The 15813-nt window shown below is 38.7% G+C and overlaps 4 protein-coding genes across 5 annotated transcripts; 3 read left to right on the top strand and 1 right to left on the bottom strand.

Moving 5' to 3' along the window:
- Nucleotides 1-214: 214 nt before the first annotated feature.
- LOC108234045 (glycine N-acyltransferase-like protein 3) lies at nucleotides 215-2631 on the top strand. The gene is made up of 5 exons (XM_017412893.3): nucleotides 215-373; nucleotides 456-563; nucleotides 648-762; nucleotides 1172-1304; nucleotides 1394-2631. The coding sequence occupies exons 1-5, from the start codon at nucleotides 299-301 to the stop codon at nucleotides 1791-1793; spliced, it is 831 nt and encodes a 276-aa protein (XP_017268382.1). The 5' UTR covers nucleotides 215-298; the 3' UTR covers nucleotides 1794-2631.
- A 52-nt stretch (nucleotides 2632-2683) lies between these two features.
- Nucleotides 2684-4579, top strand: si:dkey-76k16.6 (uncharacterized protein LOC566817 homolog). Of its 2 annotated transcripts, none has more exons than XM_017412768.3 (5): nucleotides 2684-2828; nucleotides 2965-3075; nucleotides 3155-3263; nucleotides 3867-3993; nucleotides 4093-4579. In XM_017412768.3, exons 1-5 carry the CDS (start codon nucleotides 2757-2759, stop codon nucleotides 4508-4510), a joined length of 837 nt encoding a protein of 278 aa, XP_017268257.1. In that variant the 5' UTR covers nucleotides 2684-2756; the 3' UTR covers nucleotides 4511-4579. The 2 variants fall into 2 exon arrangements, with proteins under 2 accessions (XP_017268257.1, XP_017268258.1); XM_017412769.3 differs by having other exon boundaries at nucleotides 2965-3109; nucleotides 3195-3263.
- Nucleotides 4572-7437, bottom strand: mgme1 (mitochondrial genome maintenance exonuclease 1). The gene is made up of 5 exons (XM_017412767.3): nucleotides 6732-7437; nucleotides 6399-6636; nucleotides 6193-6325; nucleotides 5989-6119; nucleotides 4572-4709 (listed from the first exon to the last, which is right to left on the bottom strand). The coding sequence occupies exons 1-5, from the start codon at nucleotides 7240-7242 to the stop codon at nucleotides 4676-4678; spliced, it is 1047 nt and encodes a 348-aa protein (XP_017268256.1). The 5' UTR covers nucleotides 7243-7437; the 3' UTR covers nucleotides 4572-4675.
- Nucleotides 7438-7798: 361 nt separating this feature from the next.
- On the top strand, nucleotides 7799-14366 carry snx5 (sorting nexin 5). The gene is made up of 13 exons (XM_017412740.3): nucleotides 7799-7951; nucleotides 9231-9335; nucleotides 9475-9585; nucleotides 9656-9777; nucleotides 9880-10003; nucleotides 10335-10430; nucleotides 10534-10639; nucleotides 10730-10805; nucleotides 10949-10988; nucleotides 11094-11180; nucleotides 11862-12021; nucleotides 12150-12235; nucleotides 13246-14366. Exons 1-13 carry the CDS (start codon nucleotides 7919-7921, stop codon nucleotides 13294-13296), a joined length of 1197 nt encoding a protein of 398 aa, XP_017268229.1. The 5' UTR covers nucleotides 7799-7918; the 3' UTR covers nucleotides 13297-14366.
- Nucleotides 14367-15813: the final 1447 nt, after the last annotated feature.

Raw genomic sequence — 15813 nt, 5'->3', positions numbered from 1 at the left:
GGGGGATATAGGGCATACATAAGGGAAGTGGGGGACATGTCCCACACATACCCCGGTTATGCCTTTGCTTGGGGGTGCTACGGGGGTGCTATGACTTTTCCAGGGGGAGCTATAGCACCCCCTAGCGCCCCCTGGCGCCGCCAGCGCTTGTTAATAATTCATAAAGGCTGAACTTTTTGGACTCGATCCTATAAAAGTGTATATATATATATATATATATATATGACTGCAATAAGCGAGAGACACGATACGTCCCGTCTGGAAAATACAAATTTGTATTAAACTCTATTTGCCGAACATGAAGGTCCTAACCACAGACGAGCTTCGCATCGCTGAAGGAGTTTTAATGAAACACTTACCGAAGAGTTACAAGGTTAGACTGTAAGAAAATATATTTTGTGTGTCTGTAGCACTTTTTCGTTTTTGTTTAAAGCAAGTGAATGAATGTTTTACAGGTCTATGGTTTCATCTATGGCATTAATAGAACTAAGGCAACTACACTGGAGGTTGTCGTCGATTCGTGGCCGGAGTTTACGGTCATCCTCTGCCGTCCTGACCCCAAGGTGAGTTCACGTTCCAGGAAAAGAAAATAGGACATTTTGGCACTCTCTGTGAGGCAACGACCTTGTTTCACGTAAACCCTGCAGAACAAACGTGCCAAGGACTTCATGAAGAAGGTGAGCTTCTACAGCACGGATGAAGAGGTTTTAAGGAAAGTGCTGAGAGAAGAAACTGACTGGAGCACGTATTTCGTAATCGGAGGTGAGTTGAACAGAAGACATAAATGCAACAATATGACAGTTTTAATTAACTCTAACAGGATATACTTTGATTAGTTTTTAGTAAATGATCATTATTCTGACAGTAGAGCTGATTGTAGAACAGATAATAATTAATATTATTCAAGAATGCAACAAAAAAAATCATATTTATTGTGTAATATATAAGTTAAAAAGTCATCTGATCATTTCTTTGAGACCGTATGTGTTGTCAAATAACAGTATTGTACTTTTACTCAGCCAACCAACCTTAGAAAATACAGAAAAGGTTGTAAAGTTTTTACCAAAACGGAGAGATGGTGATGGTTTAAAACCTGGAATGCTAGGCCTTTGTTTTTCACACTACTTGTTCTATTAAAAAACATTTATTTGAATTCATTTTTGTCGTTTAGGTTTTGACATTTCTCATTTACCCACCATCAAAGATGTGTCCTTGGAAAAAAAAGTGAACCACAAAGGCTATACTTTTGTACGACTTCTGTATTTGCCAGACACCAGCAATTTGCTCACCTCAGATGTTGACAGGTATAATGAGACAAATGTACTTGAAAACCCATTTAATGTCATCTGTTGCATCAAAAATAAGGGGAAAAAATCCACTTTTTTTGTAACAGTGAGCTTGAATCAAGGATTTCATCTCTTAACCTCTCCCACATCGACTTGGTGAATAAAACCTGGAAGTTTGGAGGGAACGAGCAGGGTTACCGGAACATTGAAAGGCTAATTGGGAACTTCCCGTCCGGCTGCATCGTGGGCGTCCAGGGTGAGCCGGTGGCCTGGATACTGGTGTACGATTACTGCGCCTTGGGGATCTTGTACACTCTACCGGAGCACAGAGGAAAAGGCTACGCCAAAGCGTTAATCAGCACCATGGCCAAGAGGCTCCACGCTGACGGATATCCAGTTTACTGCTTCATAGAGGAGGAGAACATGGTGTCCTACAAACTCTTCAAAAGCATGGGCTTCATTGAAGTTCCTTCCTACAGGGCAGCATGGTTTCAGTTCAACTTTTAATCCTGTAAAGAAGCTTTTAGCATAAGTGATTACAATGAGCCAAATAACAAATGCAAATAACAGTACAGTTCTCCAGGTTTTCAGTTCATGCATATCTTGCTTTATTCCTGTTTTGTATAGATTGTATCCTCATTTTTACAGAGATGTCTTAAAGTCCAATGAGAATTTTTTTTTACAGTTATGCAATCCTGAGACAGGATTTAAAACTGTCTTTATGGTCAGGCTTTGACGGTTTATGGTTGATGATTAACTTTGACCTGGATGCTGTGTCTGAGCTGTAATCTCCAACGACAGCATCATCAACATAAAGTCATGAGAAATATCAGGATTTAATAAAACTATATGTACAAAAAAAACATCAAAACTCAGGATTCTGACATCTTGATTGTAAAGGTTTGCAGACCTCTGGAGCAGATAAATCCTTATTATTATATCATAAATTTGAGTGCGGAGTGTCTTTTTTCAGTCAATGTATACTGTATATTTTTTTTTTCTTTAAGTATTAAATATGATTGCAATTTTTATATACAAAGGGGTAATTATTTCATCATTTTATGGTCAACTAGCATGTTGAAAGATTTTTTAAAGAAAAAGCCACGTTGTTTTTTTTTAATGAGATTAAATAACATGCACTCAGTTTGATTTTCCACTAATCAAAAAGCAAAAACTATTTTGACTTGATTTCATGTTTTTGATTTTGGACTTTATTTTGTTTGATCACATGTTGTAAATATGGCACAAATGGACAGTGCTACGTTTTTATTATTTCCTACCTCGCTTATTTCTCTGTTTTGTTTGTCTTTTCTTTTCTTTATTCAGTTCCCCTGACTAACTTCATTTTGTGTTTACTTTGTTCTGCCTGTTTTTGTATTGTTCCTTATTACTAATAAAGTTTTTTTGGAGAGTGGAAAAAAAGGGGCGAAAAAAAATCTGAACGCTTCCTTTAAAATCTTAACTGGCAACATGGAGCTGACAGAAGATCAGCTGAAAACCGCTGAATGCGAGTTAAAAAGACATCTACCTCGGTCCCAGCAGGTGTGTACATGTGTTTTACTACATGTGAATAACCAAATCTAATTCTGCTCGTTACATTATGTGACACATCGCTGAATAAAAACAGCAATTTGAGTTAAATGTTGCTCATTTCGTTGTTTTTTTTTTTTTTTTGTAGGTTTATGGATTTCTGGTCCTCAGAAACAGAGGGAAAGCAAATCCTGTCAAAGTTTGCGTGGACAAATGGCCAAATTTCAGCGTAATCATCTGCAAACCAGACTTTGAAAAGGTACCACTCATGTGCATTGAAGAACACCCATACAGTAATTATAATTTCTTGGTATTTTGCATTTTTGTTTCTTTCTCAGGAGACTTATTTTTTCAAAGACACACTACTTTTTGCCACAGATGAAGCAGTTCTAGAAGAAGCCATTAAAACCCCGTCTGTTATCGACTGGGAACAGTACTTTTGTCTTGGTAATAACTTCCTTTTTTTTAATCATAAAGAGAAAGTCATCATTTTTCTAACAGAACAGATTTACCACTGTGTGTGTGTTATTCCTTTGTCACTTTTAAGTTGCATTGTAAATTTAAGGTTCAAATTTGTCTCTGGGTTGAGTTTTATTGTCTTATTGTGCTCAAAGTCCTCATTGATTTGGCCATGTAGTTCAGCGGTATGAAGACTATATTCCTGTCGTATCTCCACACCTGTATTGAGTGCTGGGACCAAGAATTATTACAAAAAATTATAATAGATGAGAGCTAGTTGCAGTATTTTAAACATTACCCCAGTTCTGAAAAAGTTGTGTAAAATGTAAATAAAAGCAGAAAGCAGTGGCTTGCAAATCTCACACTCATAATTTAGTCAGTGGAACATACTAAACAACACATGTTTAAGCTTAGAAATTCTACTTTTTTTAGAAAAATTATGATCATTTTGAGGAGCGTTTTGCAGTTAATTAGGTTAATTGGCACCAGGTCAGTAAGAGGACTGGTGTAAAAAGAGCCTTAGGTAATACAAGATAATAAAAATGCTAATGAAGTTTCACTTAATGTTGCTATAACTGCTTGTTTTTTAAGGAACCAGTCTTTCCCATATGGCGAAAGTCAAAGCAGTTGCGTCAGAAAAGAACGTGCCTTTCAGCCAGCTGGCGGTATGTCACATGATGATACTGCAGGATGTAACCAAGCTTCCCTCTGTAGACAGGTATAGACACACAGAGGAATAACATAGTAATAAAGGCTCTGGTAAATGCCAAACAACATTTCATTAAAAAACTAAAACGCCTGCTTTGCTTTGCATCAGCTCGGGGCTCTCACTGAACTCCCTGGATGAATCACACCTCGGTTTGATCAACCAGACGTGGAAGTTTGGAAAGAACCAGTGGTCTACCGGGATGATCCGTAACATGATCGTGAACTTTCCCTCCTGCTGCGTGCTGGATGCTGACGGCAAGCCGGTGTCCTGGATTCTGACTTACGCGTCGTGCGCCGTGGGAATGTTGCACACTCTGCCGGAGCACAGGAGGAAAGGCTACGCCAAAGTCCTGATCAGCAGCGTGGCCAAGAAACTCTACGCAGAGGGCTACCCCGTGTTCTGCTTCATAGAGGAGGGGAACCTGGCCTCCTACCAGCTCTTTAAAAGCATGGGCTTCACCGAAGACCCCTCACACAGAGAGACCTGGTGGGAGTTCAATCACCTAAATACTTCAACTGTTTCCTAAAACAATTATAGTCAAAGAACGTGTTTATTAAAAAAAAAAAACAGTACAGGTGAAAAAAGCTCACATATTGCATTATTTTCTGGTTTTAAGTAAGACTTCAGGTGCCTTAAATTAAAAAAATATAAGCAGTCCATCATGCTGATGCAGATTTTTCTCCACATTTAATCACTTTTCTGAAGAACTTGACGAAGTGCTCGATCTGAAATGAAAAAAACAACAACATATATATCTTAATGTAAAAGATAAACCGATGGGTGACAAATGAAATAAAAGGATTTGTAAAAAATAAACGATCGTTTGAGAGGTTCAAAACAACTGTCTAAGCTTGGCATTTAATGTGATGATGTCTTTTCTAAAAGTATCTAATAAGTTTTTGTTGTCTGAACTAATAAAAACTCTAAATTTGTGCATCCACATGAACACAAACGCCTGGTCTGTGAGTCTAAGTTTTTTTATTTCTTTTACCTATGATAGACAATTCACTCTACAAACAATAGATCTTAAGAAGCAAGAACCAATATGAAAGCTTTAAACTGTTCTAATAACTCTCATTATTGTTTTATCTTTTAACTTCTTATGCTTAAAGGCTTTATGTTTATTATCCAGACACCTGACCACAAATTTAAATCAAAAAAGATTTTGTGTGATTTCAAGTTGCTAAGACAAGTTGAATATAATCATTAATAGTTTGATAAATAACTAAGTGTAGCTCTTATAAATAGCTTCAGATAGCTACACCATTAATTATCCTTCATGTTTTTAGTGATCCGTCAACTTTTAATTTCACTGGTTTATAAAAGGTACTATAAGTGAAGATTAAAGGCCTAGCATTCCTTGAAGCTCACCTTCATGCTAAGAGATTTACCCTGAATTTATTTTATTTTTACGTCATGCACCATGTCAAGATGTGGCAGAGCTCACAGAACGCGTTGTTAATGATTCTTAGCTACTACCACGCCAAAGTAGCTCAATATCTGCACACCTGGGTGACTTATAGCCATGTTTGTTTGGGCTAAAGTCGATTACCGGTGACAGCCATCTTGAGTTGCGTTAACTCCAAAAGTTAATCAGTTCTAGATATACAAACAAATGATTAATTAGTGAAAGTTTTATTTAATTCCATCCAGCCTTTTATGAGATGCTTCACAAACAGGCAGAGGGAATGGCAAAACAGTAAAAAAACATATGTGTTGGGGATGACTATCAGCTATTTCCACACCAAATTTTAAATCAATATCTGTAAAAATGGTTGAGTTATAGCCATTTTAATACTGATGGACAAAAGATTCATGTGGTGTAAATGAACCAACAATTAACATCACGATCATGTTAATGATGGGGGTAATACTGATGGAAATACTGATGTTTCTAAATGTTCTGTTTTCTTTTTTTCATACTTATCCATACCTGGAAAATACTATAACCCAGTTTCATACTTTTCAAGGTCGCGTATGAACCCCGTCTTCTGTCTGCCTTACCTTTGTTCCCTGTATCGTTCGAGGCGCAGCAGCCATGTCTTCCAGTAATCGGACATCAACTCTGAGCTGAGCTGGTGAGCGTGGGCCGGCGAGCCGTCCTTGTAGGCCACAACAATGAGCCCATTTTCAACCTACGACCAGAACATATTATGGTAAACATGAGGGCGAGCAATAGAGAATTGCAAATCTGGAACTTAAGATGACCTGGTATTTGTAGTTGTCGTCGGTGTTCAAAGCCCCGGCGTACGCTGCCACCTGAACGGGGTTGTCGTACGTGTTGCTCAAGAACGGTTTGGGTTTTTCTGAGGTTTTCCAGTCGATGACACACAACACCCCCCTGCGGACGAAAGTAATTTGCGAGCGTCACAAAGGCGGCGGGAAAAGTTAGGTCAGGTGGAGAGGAGCTTTACCTGTAGCGAGCAACACAGTCCACAATTCCCAGGTAGTTCAGGGCGCCGTGCTGCACCGTGCTTTCTGTAGCCCTCACCGCGCTGACATCCTCCAGGATGTGAGAGACGCTCTGAATGTACCCTTGGACTTCAGGCACATAATCTGGTGCCTCTGAAGGATCTCTGGGATTCCACTTCGCACCAGATGTGAAAATGTCCTCCAGAGCTGAATGGAAAAGCTTTCCCTGTCTGAACAGGTCTGTTTGGAAACAGCATATCAGTTAAGGGGCATCTAAATCACAATTTGAAGTTGCATACTGTGGTAATAAAGCACTTTAGTGTTTAAAAACTCACTCTGGCTGTATTCCTTGAAGCCCTCCTCTCCAAGCTCAGCGATCATCTTCTTCTTCCATCGCTCCAGGTAGAAGATCTGCTCTGGAGAAAGTGTCTGCTGGAGGATCCGGGTCACACTGGGCACAGAAGACCTGCCTTGTCCTCGATTTAATAAAATCCGAACTGGGGGTCCTGACTCTGGTTCCTGCGTTTCTAGAGGTCGCCCGGAGTTCAGAAAAGAATGGAGAATGTTAGGTCCTCTTGTCTCAGTTCTCGCAGGAGCTTTGACAACTGGTCCATAAATTTGGTCGTCTTCTGCTTGGAGGGTCTCGGGGGTCTGGGGGCTGACCCTGGAGGACATGACGGACTTTACAAGAGAAGAGTAGCGCTCACTGTCCACAGAACTGTACGGACTGTTTCTTCTGGGGCAGGTTAGATGTTGGAAAGCAGAAAAGTGGCATACAGTGAGGGAGGAGGTGCTTTGAGGGACAATGACGCTCCCGACACACAAAACACGGCTAAAAGTGAACATTCTGGCGACTCTAACACAACGGGATCATACAACTAAACTATTAACTTCCTTAAACAAAAAAAATCCCTAGTAGTTTCTATTTTAAAGCAATTTTTAGTCTTTGTTCATCGCCGGTACTTGCCTCGACATGTACTCCACAAAGAACATTATTGTTTCTTAACGACGCGGTTTTTTCGTAACACTGATTTCCGTAGCTGGGAACTGAAGTTTCCGGTAAGCTTTTATGGCTGCGTTCTATTACAGCGGAAACTACATTACCCATAAGTCACAGCGTCAACTTGAAACCAACCCGAGTTCTAGTAGTTAAACTTGAACCTAACTTGTACCTTACTTATCGTCGTTACTTTAATATAATTTTGCTGTCATTGTGTCTCGCTTGTAATTTGTTGTAAAATAATAAGATTCAAAAAAGTTTTCAGAAAGCGCACATACGCGTGAAGACGCGATTTGATTGATCAAGCGAACGCCCAATCACAGCGCTCGCAAATTTAATTCTGACCAATCACGTTTTGCAAAGGCGGGATTTAAATATTTCGTCAACAGGACGGGGGCGGAAACAGTTTTGGTTTTGACAGTTTGTTAGGAAGCTAACCAGCCACCGAAAAAGACGGCTTCCTGCATATAGTTTTATGTAGTTTGGCCTCTATTTTGCCATTTTGTAGCTTTCAATCCCATTATGACATCCTTAGACGAAGCTAGTAAGGAAAAGGTAAGATAATCGCGTTTTTATGGCGTTGACTGCACGTAAAATGAGCGTTTGAGGCATCGAGATATAGGTAGCTAACATTAATAGTTGCAATCTGCGAAAGTTATTGACTGGTTCTTGATCCGTTAGCCTATAGCTAAAGCTAACGTGCATTAAAAGCGCTACTAGCTAACCAAAGTGTCAAATAACATGTTTGTAAGTTCAAAGTTTTGTTCGCTGGTGTTTTTTTAGTCAGCGAAAATATTTAAATATGAAACTTTTAACGCTAATTGTCCTTTACAGCGTACCGTATGGCGTCAAAATCATAGAAAGCTACAGTTTCTCCCCAACCTTCTTACTCAATGAAACTACTGTGTTTAAGATTATGTATTCACTTTTTTGTGGCAACACAGTACTAAACAAAGACTTTTAACATTTCAACCTATGTTTAGACTTTATGACCATTTTGTAGGCTGTAACTGGTGTTGTGGGAAATATGGAAAAAAACTGCTCTTTTCTTACAAAATTCAGTGAAGGAAAACAACACATTACCACACCTTAGAATAAATATAGATGTATTCCTTTTACTCACTGAAATATGTTTTTTTTTTCATGTTATAAAGGCTCTAAAAGGGTGTGGGCCTAGCTTTTAATAGATGCATTGCTTCACTTTTATGCATCTGTAGGCCCTGAAACATTAGGTGGTCATTAGAAGGAGTGTTTTCCTAATGAACTACTCGAGAAAGAGAGAACTAAGCTTCCAGTCAAACAAAGTTATGCAACATTAATAGTAAGTCTCCAAATAGATTGTCCTTTAAGTTGGGTAAAGTGCCTGAAAATGAGAATTTCTAGATTTCCTTTAAAGATTGTTGCATAGCTGAAATAAGGAAACTGAGCAAAAGATATGAGTTGCGTGCTAATTTAAGTGCCTTCATTTCTATAGACTGTAAACTTTTAGCTTAAGGCTTAAAGGAGGCTCAGTGCAGTTCAAACATCACCTTTGCTCAGTTAACTATGTATTTTATAATCCAACATAAATTCTGGCTCACAACTACTTATTAGATGTCCCTAAAGTGGTGTTTGAGATCTGTCTTTCAGGTCAGCAACTGAAGGATAAAATATAAAGTCAAACCAAATTAGTAAATCAGTTTGTAGGATAAAACCAGGAATCCTGATAGGACAGTGGAGTTGTTGAAAAGTATTTAAAATCAGTGACTGCAAACATTTGTCACAAGTGACAATCTGTGTGTCCGAGGGGCCGGTTAAATCTTTTTGGATGACGTGTTTTACTGTTTCTCCTTAGCTGCGCTCTGTGTCCGTGGACTTAAACAACGATGCCTCTCTTCTTATTGACATTCCTGATGCCCTCTGTGAAAGGGACAAGGTCAAATTCACAGTCCATACAAAGGTAAAAGAGTGCATGTTTGCACCAAAATGTACTCCAAATCATCTTTAACCTTTTATCTCGTTCTTTTATCTTATTCTTTAAGGATATTTGTTCTTTTCTGGGAAGTATTTTTTACACAGCATTGTTGCTTTTTTCCCAGACGACTCTTAGCTCCTTCCAGAAGCCGGACTTTTCTGTTCCCAGGCAGCATGAAGACTTCATCTGGCTACACGACACTCTGGTTGAAACTGAGGACTACGCCGGTTTAATTGTAAGTTGGATTGTCAGCATTAAGAACTGGCAAACGCAGATAAATTTACATCTTGCTCAATCAACTCTAGATCCCTCCGGCACCCCCAAAGCCCGATTTCGAGAGCCCGAGAGAGAAGATGCACAAACTGGGTGAAGGTGAAGCCACTATGACAAAGGAGGAGTACACTAAGATGAAGCAGGAGCTGGAGGCGTGAGTGTAAAACTCTAAACGTGTTAAACCGCATTGCAGCATTTTATTACCTGTCAGATTCCTTAATGAAATGCTTTTTATTTTTTTTATTATTATTTTTAGTGAATACCTGGCTGTGTTCAAGAAAACTGTCCAAGTGCATGAAGTCTTCTTGCAGAGATTGTCCTCCCACCCCGTTTTAAGCAAAGACAGAAACTTCCAGATTTTCTTAGAGTATGACCAGGATGTGAGTTCTTCATAATGCTGACTTCCTGTCCTTAATAGTCAGTTGGAAAGAGCGGAAGAAGAGTCTGCTAGAGGCTTGTGACACATGGCATACATCCTGCTGTGATCAGCAGTTGTACTTATCTGTGTCAGTCAGTGATTTTAGTGTTTGCTAACAGAACTGAGCTATTTTATATACTGTATCTTAGTAGCAGTCTGATAATTGAGGAGAAGCTGCTGTGAAAGAACTCATTACTTGAATTATTATTTATTTTTTCTAAAAAAAAATATATCACAATTTATGTTCATGTTACATATTTCATCCTAACTCTTTCTCAAATCTGTCATTGTAGCTCAGTGTGAGGAGAAAGAACGCCAAGGAAATGTTTGGGGGATTCTTTAAGAACATGGTGAAGTCGGCTGACGAGGTTCTCATCTCAGGAGTAAAGGTGGGGTCTCTGCAAGGCCTCTGCGTATCTATATGACAGCATTTCAAATGTGATCACGTAGCTACTTCCTCAAATATGCTCCGTGTTTTCGTCTCCCACATAGGAAGTCGATGACTTTTTTGAGCAGGAGAAGACGTTTTTGCTCGACTACTACAGCAAGATAAAAGACTCCACTGCCAAAGCAGAGAAGATGACCCGTTCACACAAAAGTATTGGCGGGGTTTTGCTGCATAACACAAAATGAGATTAGGCTTTCTTTAGAATGTTTATTAATTCTGATTTTACGCTTGCTGTTGCAGATATTGCAGATGATTACATTCACATTTCTGCCACCTTGAACAGCCTTTGTGCTGAAGACAGTACACCAAACAAGAAGTGAGTTTGACGCACAAATATCCAATTTCAGTGCAAAAGATTTCCTTCAGGTTGAACGTTATTAGGCTTATTATATTTAGTGTAATATATAAAGTGTGGATTTTTAACTTTGGGTTTTTATTTGTGTACTTTTTCCTCTTCAGGAACATGGAGAAGCTGTCAGACCTGTTTGAGAAACTCAGAGTGAGTAGAACTTAATCAGCACCCGGTTATATAAGTGACTGAAAGAAGCCACAGTTTGACTTTTGATTTGTGTGTGTGTGTGTGTGTGTGTGTGTATGTGTGCAGAAAGTGGAGGGAAGAGTTGCGTCCGACCAGGAGCTGAAACTCACAGAGCTGCTAAGATACTACATGAGGGACATCCAGGCCGCTAAGGTGAGACATGATGCGTTTAACTGTGTTGATAATTGTTCTGTTCACATAACAAGAAGCACCAACTCTGTCCACTGCAGCCCAGAGAGACGTACCTCTGTGTCGTACCCATCTGTTACCATTTGGTACCATTACATACCTGTTTGTTCCTCTAAGCAGTTAAATAGTTTGATGAATAATGAAGATAAATATGTATTAAAAAGGCTCTTTTGTAACCACATTTGTACATTGTTTGACACTAGAGACAAACAAACAGTAAGGGAGTACCGGTACCCAGATTTTGTGCTGTTTGCTACAAGTTTGCATGTTTATTGTTATTTAATTCATCGCCCTAACCCAGGGATCTTTGTACAACAGAAGGTATGAAGAAACCTGTGGCAGGTGGCTCCTGTTTGTACCCACCAAAGTCTGGATATGAAGAACAAAGAAAGAACAAAATAACTGGCACTTTTTCATAATTCTTTATGAGGAAAATCTAATGAAGGAGAAACAAGCTGTCTTGTATTTGATGGAATAGAAACCAACTCTGCATGTGAAGGAGGAATAAATATTCTTATCACTGCAGAACTAATCCCCAGAGTGAGGTTATTTGTTCCCAAATACTTTAGTTTTTTGGTGTTGAGCTGCTTCTTTTGGTTCTCTTCTTTTTATTATTTTATAAAACTATTCAACCACGTCTCTTAGGACCTTCTGTACCGGCGAGCCCGGGCGTTAGCCGACTACGAGAACTCTAACAAGGCCTTGGATAAGGCTCGGCTGAAGAGCAAAGACATCCCTCAGGCAGAGGAACACCAGCGGCAGTGCCTGCAGAAATTTGACAAGCTCTCTGAATCTGCTAAGAAAGGTTGGTGTTTATGCATAGCAAATGTAAATGAATTCTGTGCTGCTGCTTCTTTTTTTTTTTTTCCTTTGGCTTTATTGTAATATTGTATTTATCAAGCAATCCCATTTTGTGTTGCACAATTCTCCCAGAACTCACCAGTTTCAAGGGCAGACGAGTTGTGGCCTTCAGGAAGAACCTCATAGAAATGGCTGAGCTTGAGATAAAACATGCTAAGGTGAGGACAAACCTTCACCTCTTCATGATTCAGTGTGTGCTCTTCACTTTGACATCAACTGTAGATCAAATCTCCAAGCTTTTTAGAGCTAATAAGATAGACTCTCCATGTCTGTATTTTGTTTTGATATTATAGACACCATTTGAAAATAAGCAACTAATTTTAAAACCTGCAAACATCAGGAAATATGTCAACTTTGGATGTTTGTAAACAGGATTTGTACAAGCACTGAGACTGTTGCACAGGATGAAAGCTTATTTATTAAACTTTATCGATTTATTCTTCATTTGCTGCGTTGCTGATGTAGATTTCTATTTTTGAAAAACTTTAAATACAGCGTATGGCCTGGGATTGTCTGGAGTTAGAGATAAGTCTAACTATAATGCACAAAAATGTACAAAAAGGAAAGTTTACTCGGAAAAATGTGAAAAGGCAACCAGATGAACTGATCTACAATCAATAAAATAACAACTGAAACAGAATAAAACCTAATATACTATCTTATCTGGGTTAAGCTGATTATTATTATTAGTTTTTCACAGCATCATACTGTCACACCCTGAATCACACAAAATGATGGATGATATTATAATGACACTAGAATACAAAGGCAAACTCATTTTGTTCACTACTTTAAATCTGATTGTGTAGATTTCTAAAACAGCAGGCAGCACAACGACAAATGATGCTAATGTCCCAAAATATAATCAATAATGTCATAAAATTCCAGTTTGCTCTCTCTACTGAGTGAACCTGGACCAAATATTAAAATAATTAAAGGGGCTTCTTTTTCTTAGTCTTAATGGGAAACAACCCACATTAAAAGCATCTCTGCTCAAATTTGTCTAAATGGAAAAGAAATTGTCTTTCTATGAAAATAAACTAATTGGGAAGAATAAATGTGCACAGTTAAGTGTTTTATCAGACTGAGACACAATCAGAATACTCATGACTTGAAGCAGAATACTGTTATTGAAAAATAAAACATAAGTTGCCTTTTGTTTCCACAGAACAACGTGGCTTTATTGCAAGGATGCATCGATCTGCTGAAGAGCAACTGACCCATTTTCAAATGTTCGATCATCACTAAGTGACCAAACGTGACCAACGGAAACCTGGCCTTCCCTGGGACCCAGCGCCGACAGACTCCGAGCACCGCGTCCGCTCCCGCCCCGGTCTGTTTTCAAACCCTTCGAGATACTTTATTCTGTGAGCACAATGTCTTTCCGTTTACAGAGTCCTTGTCCTTCACTCTGCGGTCCACCCTTCACCAATGTGGAGCTCCGGCTCGGTGTTGAATGTCTCCAGAGACTGAGGTCGTCGACATTAAGGTCTTCCATGATTATGCAGCACTAACGGATGTGGTGGTTTTCAGTTTATTATTTTTACACACTTAGTGCTTTTCCTTGCCTTTTTTTGATCACATCTCTGACTCCACTTCCTTCCTCCCTTTTAGATAACTTTGTAAAAGGCCGTTTTGTCTTTCTTCGTTGTGATTAATGTGATTTTTTGTTTATTAATGGAATTTGTCTGTGAGTAACATGAGTGCCTGATATATTCCTGTGCTCTGCATCCTGGAATCTGAGAGTTTCGTAGATCCACATCAGATCTGTAGTAAACAGACTCATGACTGATCATTGTTGCTTGCTCAAAAATATTTGCACACGTTAGTAAACCTGTTCCCTTATTCTTGTTTTGTTAAAGATCCCACAGCTGTCAAGGATAAATAAAAGAAAAATATTTGGTAAGCAGAACAAGTTTGGATGAATGTCTTCACTAGTTCATTCATCCCAAGAAATTTATTCACATTTTTGTCTTTATTTTTGATTATGTAGCTTTTTTTTGTTTTTCCTTTTCTCAGTTACTGATATATTTACCACGTCCTCTTAAAAGTTTATTTTGTTTGGAAAAAAATGCACTAAGTAGATTAAAAGACCCCCAACAATCATGACCAATCTCAGCGGAGTGTTGTTATGCATTCGTTGTTGTTTTTTTAAGAAACTGAATGTATTTCTGAATGATCACAACTGTTCCAATTCTTTTTTTTTTCATAATTCTTTTCCTACAGAACATTAGCATTTTGTAAATTTGTAATAATGACAATAAATAAACTCTACGTTCCCGAGTAAAATTTTCTGCATTTGTTTGCAACTTATTAGCTTTCAGTTCAGTGCAGTTTATTTATACAGCGCCAATTTACAGCCGAGGTGCAAATCCAGAAGGATCGGTCCGGGTGTAGTTTCTGGTGAACTGCAGCAGCTATTAGTGTTGTCGTTCAAATGAACGAATCTTTTGAGTGAACGAACTGAACCAAATCCCTTTCTGATCCTATCACTAGCAGTTATTGCAGATACAAACAGAGTAGAGACAGCAGCAGAGGGAGGAAATGTGGTCCATTTGTCCTCCTGTAGTGTAATTAAGGGACAGCTCAGGAAACCCAAGCCAACCCTAACTATAGGATTTATCAAAGAGGAAAGTCTTAAGCCTGGTTTTAAAGGTAGACAAGGTGTCAGCCTCACGGACAGAAACTGGAAGTTTGCTCCAGAAGAGAGAAGCCTGATATCTGAAAGCTGAAAGCTCTGCTTCTCATTTTAGAAACTCTAGAAACCACAGATAAACCTGCAGCCAGAGAGCGACGAGCTCTCTGTTAGGAAAATGTGGAACAACGAGTTCTTTAAAATAAGCTGGAGCTCGGTTGTTTAGACTTTTGTGTTTTAGAAATAAGATTTTAAATTCTGTTCTGAATTTTCCAAGGAGCCGATGGAGAAAAGGTAAACTTGAAATAAAACTTGATCTCTTAACTCGCAGCAGCATTTTGGATCAAATAACGACTTTTTACAAAGTTTTTCTAACATCTTAATAAAGATTTGCAATAATAATCCAGCCTAGAAGTGACCAGTTTTCTGCATCGTTTTGAGACGAGATGTTTCTAGTTTTAGTAATAATATGCAAGTGAAAGAAAGCCTGGTAATATTTTTAATGTGGCTGTTAAAGTCATCACACCATGGTTCTTTATGTTAGAACTGACATTAATGCCAACCAGAGTAACTGAAAGGCCACAAAGTTTGTTTCTGAGTTAGTCAAGTCCTAAAACCACAACCTCACCTGAATTTAAAAGCTGAAAATTAATTCATTCAGGTTTTTTCAGGTCTCTAAGACATGAGGTTTCATGGGTAAATGTAACCAATAATCCACAGAGTCTGTATTTTTGAAGACATCCCATTGAGCCACCAGGTGTCCATATCCAACTATCCAGGATATCCTTTTCCCACTACAGTTTCACCATGTTGACCCTCTAAACACAGCTGTGTGCATGCTTGTGTTAAATCCATTGACCACTGTGAATCCTGGAATGGGACAGTGTGGTGTATTAGGTAAACACTGAGGAAATGCCAAGGATCTCATGGGAATCCTCACCAAACTGCACAAACAGCATGCCCTCCCTGGTGAACAGCTACTGCCCTTGATAAACTAAATGTTTTTATCTACTAGATTAAACTTCCACTTCTTATTGTGTTAGCATATCTTTAATTATGAAAAGTCGTAAAATTTAGCAGGAGAAAATAGCAATAAAAGGA

Source organism: Kryptolebias marmoratus, linkage group LG22, assembly GCF_001649575.2.
Source record: "Kryptolebias marmoratus isolate JLee-2015 linkage group LG22, ASM164957v2, whole genome shotgun sequence".
Taxonomy (NCBI): domain Eukaryota; kingdom Metazoa; phylum Chordata; class Actinopteri; order Cyprinodontiformes; family Rivulidae; genus Kryptolebias; species Kryptolebias marmoratus.
This window is presented reverse-complemented; position numbering and strand designations above follow the sequence as displayed.